The 23,638-nt window shown below is 39.4% G+C and overlaps 1 protein-coding gene across 1 annotated transcript in view; it reads right to left on the reverse strand.

The window, feature by feature from the left end:
• The window catches only part of LOC118816501 (C-type lectin domain family 4 member E-like), a 36,286-nt gene that overhangs the window by 11,575 nt on the left and 1,073 nt on the right, over window positions 1–23,638 (reverse strand). The window contains exons 2-4 of the mRNA XM_036582908.1: window positions 23,263–23,445; window positions 22,077–22,219; window positions 21,493–21,605 (exon numbers count right to left, since the gene is read on the reverse strand). Coding sequence (XP_036438801.1) covers window positions 21,493–21,605; window positions 22,077–22,219; window positions 23,263–23,445 — 439 coding nt within the window. The remainder of the gene's footprint in view (window positions 1–21,492; window positions 21,606–22,076; window positions 22,220–23,262; window positions 23,446–23,638) is intronic.

Raw genomic sequence — 23,638 nt, forward strand, 5'->3', positions numbered from 1 at the left:
TTGAGAAATCTACCTTAGAGAATTGCAGGGATTAATTGCAGTTTTTAACTGTCTCAGACTTGGTTGTATTTATACTCAGACTTGTCTCAGTCTTGATCAAATCCAACAACACTTTCAGAGCAGAACTGTAAACTGTTTCATACAAAAATCCTTGTAGAATCCACTTAACTATTTGATGTGTTGATGATTATGAGAAGTAACCTACTAACAGTTGCTGCAGTGCGTTTAAATGGTCCTCCTCATATCGTTCTACTGAGTTTCATGACTATGTAAGTATTCATTGGTTCATTCCTGCTATTTGTGAAGAAAGTATATTGTTTAAATTACGTTACACCTCAACAAGTAGCCTGGATGATTTGCCGTTATTTAAAGCTTTCTGTGGCAGAGGAATCTAGTGGAGTTTGAGTAGAGGAAGCTATACAGTAGGTCTGTCCATGTAAATGGCTTTTTACTAAATTTAACAGCTTTGCACAGCTATGGTGTTTAGGCTATTGTTTTGATGACTGACCGTTGCTAAATGTTCTCAATGGCTCATATTTGCACCTACCAACACTGTAGCTTAATACTGTTTGCTAATCAGAGTTAAACTGGTTAGTGACATTGGTCAGGAAGGAAGGCTGGACATGTTAGGTAAGAAGGCTGGTGTACAGTAGTCTGAGAAGCACATTGGCAGAATCTGACTGGGTGGCTTTTGGACCGGGCAGTAAAGTGTTTTACTGTCTTCTGTAAAGAGTTTTCTGTATAAATATGTATGTGCTGTACTGTATTGTGTTGTATTCTCTTAAACAGACAGATGATCCAAGCAGGTAAAAGGACAGGAAGGGTTCCTGATGTCAGATGAGTGGCGTTACTGATTGGAACAATTTACAGATCTAAATGCTTTAGTTTGATATTCATTTTAGTCAAGTACATTAATTGACTATCAAGACAGAAACAGATAGCCTGTAATATTTAATCACATTTCCATGATATTTCATGACATGAGTTTCGGATTAATTCAGAGAGGTCACTTGTTGCATTTATTCAGAGCAAATATTGAATGACAAAAAAAATTAATCCATACCACATTTGTACTTATAAATAAGAGAGAGTATTGCACTATAATTTCAATTTAATGGAATTATTTTTGTAGAGGGGTGGCGCAGTGACACAGTGGGTAGCGCTGTTGCCTCACAGCAAGAAGGGCCTGGGTTTAATTCCTGGCCAGGTGACCAGGGTCCTTTCTGTGTGGAGTTTGCATGTTCTCCTTGTGTCTGCGTGGGTTTCCTTTGAGTGTTCTGGTTTCCTCCCACAGTCCATAGACATGTGGTCAGGCCAATTGGACATGCTAAATTGCCCCAGGTGTTTGTGTGTGAATGTGTATGTCTGTCTGTCTGTCTGTCTGCCCTGTGATGGACTGGTGACTTGTCCAGGATGTTTCTTGCCATCCGCCCAATGACTGCTGGGATAGGCTCCAGCACCTCTCGTGACTTAGAAAGATAAGCAGCTTAGAAAGTGTGTGTGTGTGTGTGTGTGTGTGTGTGTGTGTGTGTGTGTGTGTACATACAGTTTTGTTTTGCAGAAAGAAAATCCTCCCTTTACACTTTTCCAGTACTTTGGGTTTTGGACTTGACCTGGTCTCGCTCACATTTGGAGTCTGTCTTGACTTGGACTCCATCCACTTTAGACTCGGTCTTGACTCAATCTCAAGTAGACCTGAAAAAATCACAGCACTGAGTATCTAAATTTGGATTAACAGAGAAAGTTATTAACTGCTGTTGTAAAACGATTTAACGGCATCTGTGTTTGTTAGGTTTGCTGAAGCTTCGTCAGAAAATCTATGTTGGACCTGCTACGTTAGAAGTTTCTGATTTAATTATACAATTCTGTTTCCAAAAAAAGTTGGGATGCTGTGCAAATGTAAACACAGAATGCAAAGATGTGCAAATTATTTAAACCCTGTATTTTAATTGAAAATAGTACAGAGACAACATATTTCAAAAAAGTTGGAAAGGGGCAACAAAAGACTGGTAAAGTTGTGTAATACTTTTAAATAAAACACCTGATGGAATATCTCCCAACTAATTTGGTTAATTGGCAACAGGTCAGTAACATGATTGGGCTTAAAAAACAGAACAAACCAGATAGGCTGTGTTTCACAGAGTGCACTTCAAGAGTAATGTTTCTCAATGTAAAATAGCAAAGAACTCAGTGATTATCATCTACGCTACATAATATAATCTAAAGATTCAGAGAAACCAAAGAAATCTCTGTATGCAAGGAACAAGGAAAACCAGTACTTGTTGGCCATGGTCTTCAAGTTAAAACTCTACCATACAAAGAAGAAACCATATATAAACAGGATCCAGAAACGCTGCTGCTTTCTCTTGTTCTGAGCTCATTTAAGATGGACTGAAGTGAAGTTTAAAAGTGTCCTGTGGTCTGACAAAATCAAATTTTGAAATTCTTTTTGGAAATCATGGACGCTGCATCATCAGCGCGCAGTTCAAAAGCCAGCATCCTTGATGGTATAGGGGTGAATTAGTACGCATGGCATGAGTGACTTGCACCATTAATGCTGAACAATATAGAGCAACATATGCTGCCATCCAGACGACGTCTTTTTCAGGGAAGGCCTTGCTTATTTCAGCAAGACAATGCCAAACCACATTCTGCACGTATTTCAACAGCATGGCTCTGTAGTAAAAAAGTCCAGCTGCTAAACTGGCCCGCCTGCTGTCCTTGTCACCCATCTGGCACATTATGAAACAAAAAATACGACAGACCTCGAACCATCGAGCAGTAGAAATGCTATATAAAGCAAGAATGGAAAACTTTTCACTTTCAAAACTACAACAATTGGTCTCCTCAGTTCCCAAACACAGGTGTGTGGGTGTGTGAGTATGTGTAATTAATATATATATATATATATATATATATATTATACATTTAATGTCTTCAGCATAAACAGGCATTTAGACATTTAATTCATATTCATAAGTACAAATTCACAAGACATTAAGTGTGTACATTGTTTCCACTCACTGTTCATGTTTTCAGGATTCTACAGACTGACTGCAGTGTGTCTGGGGCTGCTGTGTGTTCTCCTGCTGACTGCCATCACAGTGCTGTGGGTCAAGTTCAACAACCTGACTACAGACAGAGACCAGTTACAGACCAGATTTTTGGATGTAACAAATGAAAGAGATCAATTAAAGAACAATTACACCTCTGTGATGCATCAGCTTCAGAATCAGAAAGACTGTCTTCAGAACTTCTGTAATTTTGGTGAGCAGATCATCTCTAAGGTTTAAGACAGTTACCTTCTTTTGGAGTAACTGAGTCAAACAGAAATTTCAAGCAAGCAATACACATTATTACCTTGTTTAAATCAATGTGTGATTTATGTGTCTATACAGTACTGTGAAAAAGTCAGAAAACACCCTTTCATTTTGTTCATTTCCAGTCAAAATGGCCATTAAGTACAAATGTAAAAGCCTTGCTCGTTTACATTTTTTTTGTTCCTTCTCATTCTGTGATATTTCAAAATCAAAATAATCAAAAGGTTTATTACAGTCACCAAATACAAGAACAGAGTTGCATCATTTCCAATCTACATTAAATAAATGTCAAACCACCAATCTAAGCATTGATAAATGTTCGACTAAAAGAAAGAAGAGCTGATCAGCATTAGCTTGGCTATTACAACAGCTCTGCTCGCCACAGAACAGGTTTAGTTCTGGCTATCTAAAGTACCAACACAAGTTTAGACCCAAATCAGAGGGAGTGTAACAGAGCCCCTGCTGTTGGAAGGACAGAAAGGCAAAGTGTAATCTATTCTGTGGTGTTTGGATTCGTACCATGTTAACTAAGCTAACATTGGCTTAGCTAGCAGGCCACAAAGTGTCACACACCACAGTACAGGTCAGATTCCAACTGGTGCTCTGCTTACAGAAGTGTAGGTAATAAAAACTCATTTTACTTTACTGGAAATTACATAAATGAAAGGGTGGACTTAAGTTTAATTGAGACATTTATAGAGTGTGTTTAGCTCTATTTACTTGTGATTTATCACACATTATTTCACACATTCTGAAGTGCTAATCCTGTGAATCTCAGTTTCACATACTCTGAAAACATTAATGAGCATTACTGAGCACTGTATCTAATATGGAAACGGCTACATTTCCATATGCGAGACCATCATATTACATTTCAAGTAGTTCTTAACACAACAAGGGAACGTTATGATGCAATTAGGAATATGTCAGTACTGATATGAAATCAGAATCATATCGGTACTGACAGATAATTGCTTCAAATAAAATGTTATGTTCATCCAAAAAAATGTTATTATTAATACAGGTCCCAATTTCTACATTTTATAAATGTTAAGGTATTAGTATCAGTATCAGCATCAGCATCAGCAGATGTACAGAAAACTTACCAGACAGTCATCATCTCTCAATTCTGATATCAGTGTATCCTATGATGCAAAACAACTTACTAGTACAGTCAGGACCGTAACCCGGGTAAAAATTTTAGTGGGGTCCATTTTGCAGAAAAGTGACCTACATCTCATAGTGAATAAACTAATTGTCACATATGAGTATTACACCAACTGTAAGCTTCTCCTCTTTTACCCATCCATAACTGTTAAACAAATTATAGAAAAACAAATTATAGGGTTTACATTTTACATTTTTTTTTTTACTTTTTTCCACACTGAATCTCATATAACCCTTCAGAAACTTCAGAGGTGCTCGGAGTCCCAGGTGCTGATTACTGAAGCAACTGCAGATTGGAGGGTTACAATTTATAAACAGCACATGGCAACTTATAGTGTTACAGTATATTCAATCTGTGCTTCATCTGTCTTCAGAAAAGCCTTTTTTCTCACATTTAACCCCCTCAAAAGGCCTGGGCCCACCAGCAGGCCCAAAGTTCTATCACACACTTCTATAACCTAAGAATAGCTCAGTCAATTTGAACTGAAGTACGTGTAGTTACTGAATAATAAACCTAGTATGTAATAAGCCTGGGATTTTAAAAGGTTAAAACGCTGCACTACTGAGCTGGACCATATCATTGCAGCTAATCAAAACTTGTCAGGTTGAAAATAGCAACAAATTTGCCACCATGTGAATCTTAGCTTGATTACTATAAAAACTAGACCTGATCTAACCTAACAGTGTGAAATTTGACATTAATAATGCAGTAACACTAAATTTACTTGTTTTGACAAAAACAGAATTTTGCACTACAGGTGAATGGTTTCTTTGATAACGTTCTGTAAAGCTTGTCCAATTTTGCAGTAGTTGCTACAAAAGAATGCAGGAAGTTTATAGTCTCATGGGACTACATGTAACTAATCCAATGCCTCACAAAGGTGGAGCTCTCCGTAGCTGTCAATGGTGCACAATAAGTTAGCCCATGGATGTATGCTAATGGTCCCTTTTAAAAAACTCCAATATTTAGCACGTACAATCCCACACAAAGAACGAGCCAAGCCCAAAATGGCAAACTTTGAGCTTTTAATGTTTGCCATTGTTCTTAAATTAGTACACTGGGAAGAATTAAATAATAAATAAGGTAACTTAGTATAGGACAGCTTTTCCCTTTGATTTCTGTAAATGTTGAAAACTGAAACAAGCATGAATTTAGTTTGTCCTTTTTTGTCATTATGGATTCTTTTTAATGCGTAATACATACAGAATGGGCTATTTTAGAATATTTTTAAAACATTACAGTGTCCTTCTCTTTATTAGGTTTATTAGGTTACTTGGTCCTATATAATAGGCTTTTTAGATTTTTTTTTGACCAATTTATTTCATTTACTACAAATATAAATCAGTACCACATGTTAAAGTGCATGGTTTAATCATAGGAAGAAAGCTGCAAGCTAGATCTTGGATTACACTGGTTCATATTAAATGAACAACCTTGAAAAAATACTGACATTATTGAAACACAAACCTCATGTAAGCTGTGTACATTTATTAATTTATGTGTTTCAGTTCATTTCATAACTGATGTGTGACATGTCAGCGGACATCCCACAGGAACCGGAGTAGGACAAAAGTAGTTAAGCACAAGTCCTTATTCAGCCATTCAAAAATTCCTCTCTTTGAGTGGATGAAATTCATTTACAGGTTAGGACAAGCAAACAACAAGAAAGAATATTTTTCAAAATGTCTGTGACAAGCGTCTGAGTCCGTACACGTTAGTCCGAATTTGAAAAGCCCATTCTTGCTAAATCTACACTGAAGAGTTACAGCCTACTGTATGTTTTGTGTTGCAAGGTTTTCACAGGATTTGCGACTGAGGCAGGCTGACATGATGGCGGATGGTATAGCAGGGAGCTCTACCACCTTATTAAAGATGGCAAAGAAAATAAGAGAAGTTTGCATCACAGCAATGGAAAAGCTAAGGAGACGAAGGGGCCAGCGTCTTGGAGGGCCAGGAGAGTTTGTCATGATTGATGAGAGCCATTTTAGACACGAGAACATCTCTACTTCTCAGCGTCTTTCTGAAAAATCGGACGCATTCTTTACATCACTTTACACGCTTATTTAATGTTTATACTAAGCATTTTCTATGCTGATGATGATGATTCATTTGATTTGATTTCAGTTGTCACCTGTGTTGTGTCTAATAAAAAGCATTCAGTTGTCACCTTTAGACCCTTTAATTTGATGCATATACACTTTGAAGATGAGATTAACTACGACACTGTTGGCTCAGTTTACACCTCTAATCAAAGACGGCCATGCTGAGATAAAACAGACATCACAACTGCAGCTTTTTTCATAAAAAATACAGCATTTAGACAAAATGTATAAATGTTGATTTGCTTGTTCACCTACAGAGATAAAAATCCCCTTCACTTCTCATTTTGTAAATCTTGCACATTTCCATCAACATTACTGGAGAGAAAAACGCCACTGTTAAATAGGCAAAAAATGGCATTTTACAGCTACTGTGAAAAACCATAAACCAGTTTCAGTTATGATGGGACAATAACATTACAAAGTACATGAGGATGACTATGAACACATAGTAGCTCAGCATCTCATAATCTTCTAAGACAGAGGTGACAGTCTCTGAAAGAAATATCCCGCTTCTAATGCTAAAATCAACCCACAAATGTCAAAGTCCTTATAGTAAAATCTGTTCACTTGGTGGCCATCTTTGAAATCAAATACTTTCTCTGGATAGACAAAGCACTTTTTGTAAGTCGCTCTGGATAATAGCGTCTGCTAAATGCTGTAAATGTAAATGTAAATGGCACCAGGCAGTTATTTCCAGCCATACAAGACAGGACCTGTCTTTGAATGGGGAGAGACCGTAATACTCCAGACTGTAGGTCAAATAACCATTGCAAAAACATGTTTGAAATCACTGGCAAAATATGACAAAAAACATCATAGTTTGTAGCGTTAAATTTTTTGAGATTTTTCGGGTAGTTCTGGCTACTGCGCTTGTGCAGATCTCCCCAAGTGTTGCAGGGGTGGGGCTTTCCCTTAGCGCCACATCGACTCTGCTCACGGCTTTACCAGCAAGCTGATTGGCTCTTTTGCTTGAATTGTAGGACTCTCTTCATAAACAGACGCCATGTTGAGCTTATGAGCTTTCCTATTCATTTACTAAACAGTCTCCCCATTTATGAAGTCTTGAAAATTCACTAAAAAGTTCAATCATAATTAGGTGGAATGTTAAACTCTGCAGTGCTGAGGCCCACCAGGACTAGAGTACAACACATAAGGTCTCAGGAACCTTCATTCAGCATTTTGAACAGTCTATGTTTGGTGTTACAACCTAATGATCCACAAGAGGGCACCAGTGAGCAGCTTAAAAGCTGATGCAACCCTCATCAGTTGTTCTCATAACTTACTAAGAAGGCCAAATAAAAAAAAGTAAATGTTATTGTTTGTCCCAGAGCTGAATCCAATATGCACAGGCCTGCAAACCCAGCTCTGAAGGTCTGTGTGAGAATATCCTGATAAGTGAGGACATTACCAAGAGGGTGAATTAAGGTTGACAAACTAAAGGAAAACTTCTGCTTCAAGAAGCTTCTGCACATGTACCATGTGACTCACACATCTCAGAGGCCATCACAGTCTCATATCTGTGGCCAGCATCACTATCTAACATAATCTCTTTGATATAGACCAGAGTATTTACTATCAGAGTTGAGCACAGATAGTCTGCAGTGACTTCCTGCCAGCAGCAGCATTAAGCTGACATGCAGAGTCACTTTTTAGAGTTTTCAGAGTTATTAAAGTTAACATTAGTCAGAGCAGAATGGAAATGATGGAGAATATATATGCAAATTCAGTAATTACTGTAGACAACAGAAGAAATTCATAGCAGTGGACATTCATATGAAGACATTTATGCCAACAAGGACGACATAAAAACGCATCAGACCAGAAGCAACAAAAGGAACTCCACTACAGTAACTGCAGAGAATATACACATTAAAAATACTGAGAAAGGCGACAAAACCTCTCACTCACATACAGCAGATCCTCAGTACAGAGGTAAGTTTAAGTCTTTATTGGAGTTTTTCACAAACACATGTAATACTATACTAAATACTGTGACAGGCCCACCCAAAATGTAACACTAACCTGCTTTAATCAGTAACCAAAAGGATTTTTTCCAAGGTTTCTCATATCATTTGAGTGAGCTGAAATGTGGGATTGATTAACAGCTCATGACATTGTAAATAGCAGGTTTGTCTTGCATTGTGCAGTAACACACAGGGGCAGGGCACTTTGCACAAGAAAGTAGATGATTTCAACGCCCAAAGTTAGTTCACTTGTTTAGAAGTGGCTTATGCATGAAGACTTCAGGTCAAGAAATATGAAAACAATGAACAGAAATGAAGTGAATGGTGACTCTTTATCAAAAACACAAACAAACTGGAACCATTAAATATATGGTGAAGGTTTCTACCTACAGGAAACCAAAATAAACTAAACAGAAGACAGCAAAGTCACTCGAAGAGAACAAAGTACTTCAAGAATAAGGGCCAAATACTCATCACCACATATAGACAAGGTTTGATCCCACATGCACAGAAAGAGAAATCTGCATGAATGTAAATAGCTCTCAACCACCACAAGAGGGAGCCATTCAGCTGATCAGAGGCCCTAAAACACAAAGAATATGACTGAATAAGAGACTCTTTCAGTGTGGCTCACTCACTGTAGATCCCTGCCTCTGGTGAAGTACCGCTCATAGTGAAAATACCACTAATGTCATCGTGGGGCTCCTTGACTTTTGAGGGTCACTATAAAACGAAAAAAAAAAAACAACATTTTCAATGAACAAAACAAGGTTGGGGGGCGGCACAGTGGGTAGCGCTGTCGCCTCACAGCAAGAATGGCCTGGGTTCGATTCCCGGCTGGGCAACCGGGGTCATTTCTGTGTGGAGTTTGCATGTTCTCCCCGTGTCTGCGTGGGTTTCCTCCGGGTACTCCGGTTTCCTCTCACAGTCCTAAAAAAAAACATGCATTCAGGCCAATTGGACATGCTAAATTGCCCCTAGGTGTGTGTGTGACTGTGTATGTCTGTCTGTCTGCCCTGTGATGGACTGGCGACCTGTCCAGGGTGTATCCTGCCTTCCGCCCAATGACAGCTGGGATAGGCTCCAGCACCACACCGCGACCCAGAAGGATAAGCGGTTTAGATGATGGATGTATGTATGTAAAACAAGGTTGTAACTGTGATTGAAATATTAAATATTATTTTAAAATTTGATTCCATTTATGCTCAAAAACTAAACTAAGCATTATATTGAAAATTGCTAGTGAACTTGTTGCGATTGGTCTAAAGTGATAGAAAATTTTGTATAGTTATCCCTCAGATGAACATTTAACAGTAGCTATTTGATTTACATACAGTTTGCTCACTTTTTCTTGAAATCAAATTTTAATTGTCTGTTTTGTTAAAAATTATTTGTGCCATGTGGCCAAAAAACTTTAAAATGATAAGTGATGAAAAGTTTGATGACCCTTATTGTTACACCATTTTTTAAATATTTGTATCCTGTAGAAATTAAACACTATGAATTGTTACATAATTAAATGTTACATAATTTATAAAAAATATTGAAACAATATACTCATAAATTATAGCTGAGTAAAATGTAATTAATGTGGGCTCTCCTTCCCAAATTCAGAATTATACACCAAAGCAAAGTTTTAGTCTGGGGCCTTTCGAGTTCTCTACAGGTATGAAATTGGGGGCTTAATAGCAGGCAGGTCACTTCTAGCCATACAGTTTCAGACACACAGACCCCCTCTAACTAACCCACAGCCCAACACATTAAATCACCAATAAGACATCAACACATCCTAAATTCAGCAACAACACATGAAGGACATTGAATGTCTCTTTCCTACCGGAAGCACAGCAGCTCCTTTTTTTTAATATGGCCATGCCTCCTGAGCTCCCACAGCACCATGGCACACTGCAGATGCCACAATATAAACATATTCATAATTTCATATGTATAAACAACTTTATTAAGGGCCTTGAAAAAAATACTCTTCCTGCAAGACTTCACAAGGAATCAAGGTAAAGTGTGGGGTAATATATGTGTTAATGAGTCCTGAAACAAGCCACAGGTGAGACAGATAATTAGTAGGTGAAGCCTGGGTGGAGCTGGAGCTGGTGAAGACCAATGTCCCCTCGCTTAATACATGGCTCCTAAAGTGCAAAACAGTGGGTAAACATAGACAACAGTGATGTTAATCTTTTCTTTTGCCATGGAAGAGAGCAGAAAATGCAAATTTACTCCTAATTAAATAACACCCAGAGATTACCTACAAGGTTGTTTCTGTCTTTAACATGGAGTTAAAGCCATATAATGATACATACATGAATGTCCTATTGTTCTTTTGTGGGTTTTGGAAATTTGAATGAATAACCTAAACTATTTTTGTTCTATTAGAATTTAATTTTCTTTTTCAGACCTTGTTGGAACAAAGGAGGATGTGTCCATGGGAAGGTGCTCGTAGTGTACGCAGTACCAGTCAGAGATGAAAACAGTGAATAACTAATTAATTGTTTGGTGAAAGAACCTAGCAACCCTCTGCCTCTGCCTCCAAAGGGAAGGGCCTACAGCCAAACAAAACCTGAGTGCTCAAGGGTTCTCATCAGTTCAGCGTGTAAGAGAAGAAGCGAAATGTCCATACCAACCACGGTTAGCAAGTTTTAGAACACTTAAAATCAGAAATTCTGTGTTCGTCTGTGTAGTTTATCTGTCAGTTTGTACTTTTGAAGTTTAACCCAACCTTAGAGAGGAAAGTAAAGAGTTCTCTTACGTGGCCAAGTAAGGAATTTCTTCAAGTTTTCATCTCGGACAAAGAGAAGTAGTTTGTTAGGTTAGCGGCCTCAAAGCCTGATTGCATCCACAACCGCCACCTGTGAGTTGAGGTAGTTTAATCGACACAGAGACCCAGAATCCCATCCAGAGCCACACCTTTGAAAGACTTCCCAGGCTCCAAGTTTCATCCTCAAGCAGCTTAGAGACGCCTATGCCTAGTCGATGACTATGGCACGCCACCTGTATGGCTACTCCTACAGAGCCTCCATCACCAGCGAAGAGAGATCCCAATGCGCAAGCTCCAGCCAGTCCCAAGATAACCCCACTCGGAGGGATTGAAATAGGCTCCCTGGACTCCAAAGTAAGGCTGGGTTATCTTTCATTTATGCAGTCAGGTTTCGACGACAATTTATTCAATAAGAAACCCCTTTTAGATATATCTACTTAGGCTAATTCTCTAGAGGCTCTTCTACGCCTAAGTTTCAAGCTGCTTTTCCCAAGGAGCACCCTAAACTACACTGTCTCATACTATTTTAGCTATTAATCACATTACCTGAGCTGTCTGTTTCTTTTGTTTAGTTTTAATTTCCCTTTGTTTATCACTGAAAGTCATTCGCCTGTAGCGTGATATTTAGCCAATAAAGTCTCTTTTTGATTGAAGCATCCTTGGCGCAAGTGTTTGTCTCTCTCTTGCCTTGGTCTGTAGACTTTAAATAAATCTGGGTTACCCTGACTTCTTGTCTGAGGTTAAAGCAATAATAACAACATTAAATTGCAACATGCGCTACACTGTCGTTAAACAACCAGGGTTGCTTTCTTGAGGACTCTTATTGTAAATACTTCACTTTGGGTTCTGTCCTGGGGAATGCCTAAATCCCCTCCTTGGCTGGGGTCATTAAATGCAATTTGGACTGTCGTAAATGAATGCTGGTCAGCTAATCTTAAGGAAAAGGAGTAACACTTAAAACCATAGAAACATAACAAAGAGAAAAATAAAGGAAAACTTAAAACTGGACTACATACTGCAAATAAAACGAATGGCCTGAGGGACACTTTGTTTCCCTTTGACATGCTTGGGCTGTGGATGATTCTGTCCTCTTTTCTGGATGGTCACAGGGATGGCTGTTAAGAGCAGGATATCCAGATGTTTGTCAGTCCAGTGAAGTATTGTGCAATCTGGTCAAGTTACCATGAATGGAACTCCAGTGAGGTCAGCTCAGATCTGTTCATTCCATGTTGGCCAGGAACTGCTATGAGTGGTTGCTGGAAGATATACAGACACAACAAATCAACAGTGTCTTATAGTTCTCACTTGTATACTTTAAAGGATCATCATGGCTTTGTTCTAGACACTGCATGTGGGACCACCACCTTTTCCTACCTACCCGCGGAGTCCTAAAGACTAAACAGAAGTATGGAGTGCTAACCACACTATTGGAGGTACTAAAGGGTGTTCTTTGCCCTGGGGTTGACACCTGTCTGTGTACCTGCCAACAGTTCTGCCCAGGATTTTCTGTTTAGTCACCCGCATTAACCCTATTATTGGGGGGTAACATGAAACATGTGTCCATGTTTTTCATCCTTGACAAAGTACTGCTGCATCAGTAACTAAAAGATTTTGGAATGGCCCTTTCCACTTAGCTCCTAATGGGGCAGCTGTGTGATATTTGATCAGGACCCATTGTCCTGGAACAAGTGAATGGCCACCTTCTGGAGGTTTGGTCCATACCTCCTGGACACATTGTCCACGGATTCAGTGATCTCCTGGCAATATTTTATTAACGCATCAGAGGTGATCAATAGTCCATGGTAGGGACATAGCATGACCTGTGATAATTTCCTATGAACTCATTAGGGTGGGGCCCTAATACTGCTTAGTACAGCAGGTGCATTTACCCATGAACCCCTACTTTGACGTAGTTTGCACAGTCATTGTTTCACCATCTGCTTTTGTCGTTCCACCTGTTCCGATGCCTGTGGTTTGTATGGATGAAATTTGAAATTTGGGGTTCCACCATACTCAGGAGAACTGGTGAACCATTCTCTGGACACCCACATGTCCTAAGCTGTGGATTTGCTGAGCCAGATATGGTAGCAGAGCTTCAAGACCTACACCCTTGTCCATCTAGGAGCAGACCTCATAAGCAGGAGCATCAGAAAACATCTGTAATAATAACTGCAAAGTTTGTACATCAGAAACACCAGAAACATTAGCAGTCATGACTGAGACCACAGACAGCTGCCCAGCGGCCTTAGTTGCAGCATCAGCCATGGCATTACCTCATGCTTCAAGAGAATCAGAAGGACAGTGAGCTTTCACCTTCATAATGGCAAGGCTTGTTGGAAGCTCACTTGCTGCTAGAAGTTCAGAAACCAGTGAAGCATGCTTTATGGGGGTACCAGCAGCTGTTAGGAAACCACGTCTACGTCAGATATGGCCAAAGTCATGGTTCACACCATGGCTATACCTCAAATCTGTGAAGACATTAGACCAGACACTAAAATACAGGTTTTAATCAAAGCTACAAGCTTAGCAGCTTGAGCTGAAAAATGATCAGGGAGACGGCTCTGAGCTATCACTGCATGTGGTGAACAAACAGCCCGCCCAACATGCCTACAGCCATTCAGGACATTAGCTGAGCCATCAGTGGAAAAAAATCAAATCTGGGTTCTCCAGAGGAAGTTCAGAAAATCCTGAAAGTGGTGTGTGTGTGATAATTGTGACCATCATTGTCACCCTAAAACTACATATCAGACAATGCAGTCATTGTAAGAAATAGTTTTCTTTGTCCCTGTCTGATCCCATCTGGACCTCTCTCTGTCTGCTTGTTCTCCTTCGGAGCTCCAGGAGTGTGCAAGAAGCAAAGACACACACACACACGTGCATCAAAGTTCCGAGACACACTCATTAATTTTGGAACAGAAGGGCCTTTTTATACACTTAGAAGCAGACATGGCTGGCAGTTAGTTAGTACAGAGATAAACAAGATTTCTAAGAACAATATGCAGATGAGCTGAGGTGTGATAGAAACAGGAAATGATGGCTAAACAAGATGTGGGTGCCAAGAAATGTACTTGCAGGTCAAGATGTTCTGTCCTGACACACAGACATATGATGATTAATTTAATGAACTTGGTGTGCTTGTAGAACAGCTTTATACAAAAAGAAATTCCTTTCATTCTCCCTCTTTTGTTCCCTAGGAACAACACTCTTAAAAAGGAGTGTCCACCACCAGGGCTGGGCGAAAAACCTGCAACAAGGCCCAATTAGTACAGGAAAAGTCCCAGCCTACCCAAATTTTGTTTGGGCGTAGGATATTCACACTCTCAGGTGGATTTGAGCATGCTTGGGCATTTACTCCACAAGCCAACTAACTTGTGACTAGTGAAAATCACATCAGCATGCAACACATAAAATAAAATATAATAATGTTACAAAGAGCACAAAATATAAAAATGGAAATAGTCAAAATTTAAACAAATAACAATCAACAGACCCATTGCCAGTGTATTCATGAGATGGATTAGAAACTTGTTCGGACAACAGAGGAACAGATGCCATGGTAAGGGTAAAAGATCTTTCAACAGTGCATTGGATTACAAGCACAAGGTATAACACAACTCAAACATATGCCAAAAAGCGAAGTTATTTAAAATGTTCACTCATGCAGAAGTATGCGGATGGTCTTCTGGCCTGTTAACAACTTTGCACTGTGTGACAGCCAGCATAGGTCGCTAGGAGAGTCTCCTCAAAGTCCATCAGGGATACAGGTGATAATCCATCTGGACTGCAGTCTTCATCAGATGGGCTCCACCTAGAGCAATTCACCCCTCTCAGTAACTGGAAAAGGCTGTGCATCAGCTCCTGAGAAAATGACAGTAAGAGAAAAGAAAAACACCACAAGGGACACACAACCAAATATTTACCACTCAATCTATCTGGGGGCCCCCTTTTATTCTACTAGTATGTATCCATTGTGGTTGTGCATCAGTCAAAACAGCTGTTCTGGTTACTGCAATGACAGTGCATGGTGGTCCGTAGAGTGCTTCGCCAACTTTCCTTGGAAGCAAATGGTTGATTAGCACCTTGTCTCCTGGTTTAAACAGCTGTGTTCGTTGGTTTGTGGGGAGAGGGAGAGAAACAGCAACATTAGCTTGTATGCTGGTTAACTTGTCAATCAGGGCGGCTGTGTAATCTGACACAATTATGTCCATGTCACCACTGTTCGTCGGACCAGGTTCACCTTGCACCCATGAATGTTGGGTATGCTCGTCCCATCAAAACCTCAAAAGGAGACAATGGTTCTGTGCACATATCAGACATGTATCTAAAATCAACTTTGTTGTTTTTGTCATTTCTGGAACACAGTTTCTTCTGTTAATGTTATCAATCACTCTTCTTCGTGCGACATGTGAAATACCATGAAAAAGTCATAAAACAAGATTTTAGAAGTGCTAAATGTAACCCTCAGGGCAGGTCAAAATGCCTTCAGAAAGGTCACTACAATTGTGTGAGTAGTCCTTATCTACTTGTGAGGCATTTTCTTGTATTATGACAGTAAGGCTAGGATCAGTAGACAATGGATGAAAGAAAACTGAGAAAGAACAATTTTGTTGCCTAATGTATGGACAGTGTGGGCCATTTTTCATGGCATGTTTTGCAATAGCATCTGCTAGAAAATTACCAGCTGCTTCCTCTCCCAAACTGTGGGACTCATGGCCCTTATCTTTGACAATAGCCAGTCTCTTGGGTAAAGTGCTAGCATGTAATAAATCAGAAATCAGTGTGGAGTGAGATATTGGTTTCCCATCAGCTGTGAGAAACCCACGCTGGGCCCAGATTCGGCCATAATTATGAGCCCCGCCCCAGCTATACCTGCTGTCAGTCAGGATGCTGATGTCTCGATCTTTAATAAGAGTACATGCCCTAATGTGGGCCACAAGTTCTGCCTCCTGTGCTGACTGATAAGGAAGTGAGTGTGCTTCAATTACCAAATTAGGAAGTTGACATACAGCATAACCACATACAAAAAAACACCATCACAGGGCTTAGAGCATGAGCCATTTACAAAAACCTTTTCACCGTGCTGAGGTGTGACAGAAACAGGAAACGACGGCTGAACAAGACGTGGGTGCCAAGAAATGTACTTGCAGGTCAAAATGTTCTGTCCTGACACACAGACATATGATGATTAATTTAATGAACTTGGTGTGCTTGTAGAACAGCTTTGTACAAAAAAGATTCTCCTTTTAGGAAAATCTACGGAAATTTCTTTTCGTCAACATTAACGATAAGGAGTTAGTGATCTGTGCCCTATGGAGGCGAATGTTTGGAGCTGTGAGAGCAGCAACCCAGTCACCCCTTCTCCGGGCTGTAACTGTAATTACACTAGCTGATGACAATAAGGAAGTAACAGCATGTGGACAATGCACCGTGAGAGACTGTGACAATCATTGTGTCTCAAATCAGGGCCATTCACCTCAGTTTAAACCCAATACTTATATTTATATATATTTAACTTATATTTAAAAGTGTACCCTTCAGCCGCCGTTCACTTCTCTGTTGATGCCGCCATGTTCTCAAATCGTTACCGGCATGCAATGAACCTCGGGATATGTTGGATGACGGAGGATGCACCCGATGGATCCTTTGTTGCCATGGAAAGGAGGACACATTTCTCGGTCGCATATGAAGGAGTCTTCGAAATGGGACAGCCTAGTCGCACCACTGTGACGCAATCAGCCTTCAAATGCAGCCTTCGAAATGGGACACACTGAATACCACTCGAGCACAAGCACACACACACACCATCTAAACCGCTTATCCTTCTGGGTCGAGGTGGGGTGCTGGAGCCTATCCCAGCTGTCATTGGAAGGCAGGATACACCCTGGATAGGTCACCAGTCCATCGCAGGGCAGACAGACATACACATGCACAATAGGGTCAATTTAGCATGTCCAACTAGGCTGACTGCATGTCTTTGGACCATGGGAGGAAACCGGAGAACCCAGAGGAAGCCCACGCAGACACAGGGAGAACATGCAAACTCCACACAGAAAGGACCCTGGTCACCTGGCCGGGAATTGAACCCAGGCCCTTCTTGCTGTGAGGCGACAGCGCTACCCACTGCGCCACCGTAACTTGGCTGAATAATAATGTACAGGGTGCAACTGCCCCCCATGGTCCTGCATAAGACATGCCGTCATGAAACCATCACGCTCATGCACATACAAAGTAAAAGGCAGTTCAGGTTGCAAAACCCCGGCACAGGAGCAGATGTCAGAGCTTATTTGAGCTCTTTCAATGCAGCTTCAGCTAAGTCAGATAACTGGACCCTGTCTCTGTCCTTGGGTGACCCTTTCCGCAAATCAAACAATGGCTGGGCAATATGAGCATAATCTTTGATCCAGTAATGTGAGTGAAGATCTGTTAACAATGCCAACAGCTCAGTTGTGTGCACTTCCGATTTTGGTGATGCAAGCATGACATCATCAATACACTGCACTAAAGTGGTTAGGATTGTTCACAGTGCAAGTGCTAGGAACCAGACGTCTAAAGAGTTTAATGTTGAAGCCACATCACAGAAAAAGATTACATTAAATGGATAATGGATATGCTGCCTGATGCCTGAGACACTGTTTTACGATAGGTTTGGAATAAGCTTCTGGAAAAATTTGCGGAATCCCCCTTTATTGGTTCCGTTTTACTTGTTTCCGTGTTTTTGATAAGGAGATGCTGTGCATTTAGGAATTTTACATCTTTTCATTGTTTTCATTTTTCTTGACTTGAAATCCATGTCTGTTTATTGCACTGATTGATCTGACTTCCAAACAGCATGCAAGTTTGGAACAACTTGTAATGTAATGAAGACAAGTGAGGATACACTAGCTGAAGAATGACACTAAAGACAGGTCAACTATTTCAAAATGACTGCAAGAATTTACATGAAAACATCTGTTTGAATTAAAACTATGAGGAATCATAAACACATAGACCTCCTTCATCCTCAACAGACAAATACACACCATTATAAATATAAGAGTACAACCCTGTTTGAAATGTGTTGCTGCTGTCAAATTCAAAATGTATTTTAAAAAACTATAACTCCACGTTTCAGAGGTTGCTAAAGTATATTTGGCGACTCACCACCCACATGTTGAAAAACTCAGAAGTGCGTCCTTCTATTGAGGAAAGTTACACTGTGATAATTATCGTTATCATTTTATTGCCCACCCCAACAGAACGTAAATTATGTCTCAGGATAAATGTTTGATTTAAAAACAAACAAACAAACCAAACATCTGCAGGACAAACAAAGCTCCTCAAAGGTAAAGGGAAGTGCTCTACCTCAGTACTTTTCTCAGTAGATAATGCTGTAAGTTACTTCTAATGTCATTACCGTTTTCCAGCTCTGTTCACAGCAACACTAACACCAAGTCTGAATTCTGAACATGTAGGAGTTCAACATGCAGCCTTTATTTAAATAGTTATTTTGCAAATGATGTTGAGGTGACAATAATATGGTATCCTGACTGTAGTAATATATAGTTTCGTGAATATTAGAAAAGAAATGAAAGAACCACATTTGGTTCCTTAAAGGACTCGGTTTAAAAGCAGGATTGTGAGTCTGAAGAACCTTTTAAAGATCTAAAGAACCTTCACATAAAGGTTCTTTACTAACTAAGGCTTTTTCTAGAAACTTTACATGGAGGCTGTTTGAACTTTGAAAGGATCTTCACATTCACACTTGTCCTTCACAAAACTGGTTTTCTAAAGAACCATCCATCGAAAGGCATCACTTGAAGAACCATTTTTGGCATATTTTTAAGAGTAGTTTTATGAATATAATCCTCATTTATGTAAACGTCCTCATATGAACTGTGACCGTCATCTGAATCACATCTGCAATTAGGTCTGCAGTAAAGTCTGAATTTGTACATACTGTATATTCTCCCTCATCTCCATTCTGCTCTCTTTAGATACCCTCATCTTACAGTAATGTGTGAACCAGTTCAGATAGATGGAGCTGGTTTGTTTGCTCTAACTCTGCACATTTAACACTTAAAGTGACCTGCTGAACTGCATCTCTTAGTGTTTCTGTTCTTCTGAATGCTACTTCCTCTTTACTACTTCTGCTTATTGGTGTTCTGTGGCTCTAAAATGTGTGGTGTCAGGGTGTGGACCTGACAAACTGCTGCTTTTTTGTTCTGAGAATTTAACAAGGCCAGTTTAACAACAAAACAATGTTAATGTGTATTGCTGATGTACAAAAACACAAATGTTCAGGTACTTATTAGCTTATTTTATATATTTATTATTATTGTTATTATTAGAGTTATGGGGCCTTCTAAGATGCTGATGCCCAGGGGCTCTCTAGAGCAATTTGCTGGCAAAGTGAACAATTTATTGGGCTCTGTTGTCAAAACATGCACTGAACAAAATGTAGGGATGTTGGTGATGCAACGGTTCTTCAGATTAATGGAGAACATGTTGTAGATGGTTCTATATGGAACCTTTTTGAAATGGGTTCTATGTAGCTCCAAAAATGGTTCTGCTATTGTTACAAGCTTTACACTGTAACAATTTACAAGATTTTCTGGCTTCTCAAGATTTCATTTGTTGCAGTGTCAGATTTATGCAGGCTAAAGATTCTCCACAGGGGGCGCTGTGACAACCAAACAGGGCTCTTCATGCTCTGTACAGTGTGAGAGACTGAAGAGAGTCTTAGGCCTCAGCAGCCTGTAGTTAATATGAGCACTGAGCTGTGTGTTCAGTACAGCAGTACAGCTCACTTATACTAAGTAGAGATTATGAGTGATTTATCACTAATTTATCACCACATATGTTGTTCAGACATCTAAATGATAATGATTACTGTTAATGAGTACTAATAAAACATAAAAAGTGTTCTGTGAAAAAAATTATGGCACCTTTAATGTTGTATTTTTCAGAAATTAGAAATTGTGCTTTTAAAATGAGCAGAACAGTGACATATTCAAACATGTTCTCTGTAGAGGGTGTGTTAACTTAATTTCACTTAGCAAATCACCAAACATGTCATCTGACCAGGTGTTCAAACTTTTGCATACAGCTGTAACATGAATACTTTATAATAACGTCATCTTAAGAAGTCTTCAGAAGTCATTTTTACATGGCTTGTTAACTCTTTATTAATGCTTAAAATCTGATTTACAAAGTATTTTAAACATATAAAGCAAATACAGTTACTTTACAGCAACAGCATGCAGTAATGAAGACAAGTGAGGATACACAAGCTGAAGAATGACACTAAAGACAGGTCAACTATTTCAAAATGACTGCAAGAATTTACATGAAAACATCTGTTTGAATTAAAACTCTTGAGAAGCAATAAGGAATCATAAACACATTGACCTCCTTCATCCTCAACAGACAAATACACACCATTATAAATATAAGAGTACAACCCTTTTTGAAATAAGTTGCTGGTGTCAAGTTCAAAATGGGTATGTATTTTAAAAAACAATAACATTTCTCAGTTTCAACATTTGATATGTTGTCTTTGTGTTATTATTAATTTAATACAGGGTTTAAATGATTTGCACATCATTGCATTTGGTTTTTATTTACATTTTGCACAGCGTCTCAACCTTTTTTGGAAACAGGGTTGTATAAACTACTATAAACTACTGAATCACCAACAGCAACAACAACTGCTCCAAATAATTTATAGTCAGTTTTTGAGCTGTGCAATGTCGGGACAGACAACCTTCGTAAAAAATGTCAAATGTCATCAAGAAGCTGAGAGCAAACTACGCACATCTAACTGCACTTTACAGTTAAAAGGTTAAAAGGCACTTTGAGAACACATGAATGGCAAATATATCAACACAGGAACATATTATTACACAGGAGAGAAGCTTCCTTTGATTCATATACTGAACACTGTCTGACTATGAAGTCACTGGAGAAACTTCATCTCACAGATCCAGTAATAAGGTTCATTACATGGTCTGTCGTACCAATTTCCTCCTCCAGAATATCTGTTTACAACACAGTCCTCACTGTCTGAAAATCCATTTCCACTGTCCCAGTACCTGAAACAACACATAGAAGGTCTATATGTATTGAACACATTGAGTAATGGAATAAAATGCTGAATGAAAGAATGTATAATAATTCAGTGATCTCTTACGCAGTGGTCAGTGCTGAACCGTCCACCCATTTCCAAACTGTTTCTTCATCACGTTCAGTCAGGCCAATAGAAACCCCAGCGTCTTTGCTCTTGCTGAGATTTTCTAAAAACTCCTGTTGAGGTGTCAGAAAGATGAGTGTCATTAGAGCCACATGGTACTACATGGTAACATCAACTGATTAAACTTGTTTAACGTACTTATTGAGTCATACTGGTCAGATGTGAATAATGATCACATTACAGCTTCAACTGGTGGTAATTACAAACATGAACACAGTGATTTACTTTAAAATTAGGATCCTCTACTCTTCAAATAGCCTGGATTCTTTATGAATCTAATGTGCTGGTTTGAAATCGATTAAACTCACTGTCTTCTACACAAGATCTTTTCTCTTCTGTTTATTATGTGTATATTGGCTTGTTGAAGTATCACTGGAAGCCATTATTGTTTAGTTGTTAATTGAAAATGCCTCCCTCCTCATACAGCCTCACTGACATTTGTTGGGAACGTAATTAATCAGAGCTGAAGCAGCGAGCTGGAAATGTGAAAAGGATCTATTACTGTATGTTTGCTACTTATTCACTTGTTCTTCTCTGCTGTTTATGATCACCAGGTCTGCTCCTTTGTCTCTGCAGTTTTGTCGTCCCTCATCCCAGGTTTTTTTCTCCGTAGAGATGTAATAAATACTGGACTGGAAAATCTTCCAAATCGGCTGCAGTTCTTTCACTATGAATTGAAAACATAAACACAGTCAGATACACTGTCACAGATATTGGAACCAAAACACCTCTGTTCTGTAATTTGTGTAATGAATGAGAGGCAGAAAACACACGCTGAGCAGCTTTGTTTGGGGGCTTCCAAGATTTATAGTCATAGCAGCCAGGATTCAGTACACAAGCCATTATAAATAAATAAACAAAAAATAAATTAAAATGGAGTGAAAATAACAATGAACACAGCTCAGATATGCACAGAAAAAAAACAAAACTTTGCGACATACAAAGCCAAAGAATGGAAACCTGTTTTGTTTTTGTCATGCGCATTAATTACTGCAGTGATATTCTCCTGCGACTTACAGTGAGCATACTTGCTATACAAACTGCAGACTAACCAAATATTTCAAGTTGTTTTCCTTTAAACACTGCATTTAATGCAAGTAGCATTTCAGTTCTGTGGACTTACAGTGTACAGGTTTCCAGTATAGTGGCCAGTGAGTGTAAATGTGAAACTTTACTCTTTTGTTTTTCTAAAGAAAGAATAAGTGATGGTTCTTATTCACTTACCCAGTTTAGTCACACTGGTGTAACTGGTCTGTAACTGGTCTCTCTCTACAGTCAGCGCGTTGTAACTGGTCTGTAACTGGTTTCTCTCTGCAGTCAGGGTGTCGAACTTGGTCTGTAACTGGTCTCTCTCTATGGTCAGCGTGTTGCAACTGGTCTGTAACTGGTTGTTCTCTACAGTCAGCATGTTGTAACTGGTCTGTAACTGGTTTCTCTCTATAGTCAGGTTGGTGTAACTGATCTGTAACTGGTCTTTCTCTGCAGTCAGGGTGTTGAACTTGGTCTGTAACTGATCTCTCCCTGTAGTCAGGTTGGTGTTTTTGGTCTGTAACTGGTCTCTCTCTGTAGTCAGGTTGGTGTAACTGATCTGTAACTGGTTATTCTCTACAGTCAGCATGTTGTAACTGGTCTGTAACTGGTCTCTCTCTGCAGTCAGTGTGTTGAAACTGGTCTGTAACTGGTCTCTCTCTGTAGTCAGCGTGTTGTAACTGGTCTGTAACTGGTTATTCTCTACAGTCAGCATGTTGTAACTGGTCTGTAACTGGTCTCTCTCTGCAGTCAGGGTGTTCAACTTGATCCACAGCACTATGATGGCAGTCAGCAGGAGAACACACAGCAGCCCCAGACACACTGCAGTCAGTCTGTAGTATCTGTAGCCTGCGGTGTTCGTTTCTGAAAATAGATATGTTCTTAATTATGTTCATGAATTATTTGTTCAGATACTTCCAGTTAGTTAAGAAATGTATATCTTTTTGGTCTGAAAATGATCTTCATAATATCTTCCATGTGGAAACCTCTTCATTTTTATTTATTTTACTCTGTGTGAAAGCGTCAGCTGTGCCAGCTTATATTGTATAAGCATTTC

This window comes from Colossoma macropomum, unplaced genomic scaffold (genome assembly GCF_904425465.1).
Source record: "Colossoma macropomum unplaced genomic scaffold, Colossoma_macropomum, whole genome shotgun sequence".
NCBI classification, from domain to species: Eukaryota; Metazoa; Chordata; class Actinopteri; order Characiformes; family Serrasalmidae; genus Colossoma; species Colossoma macropomum.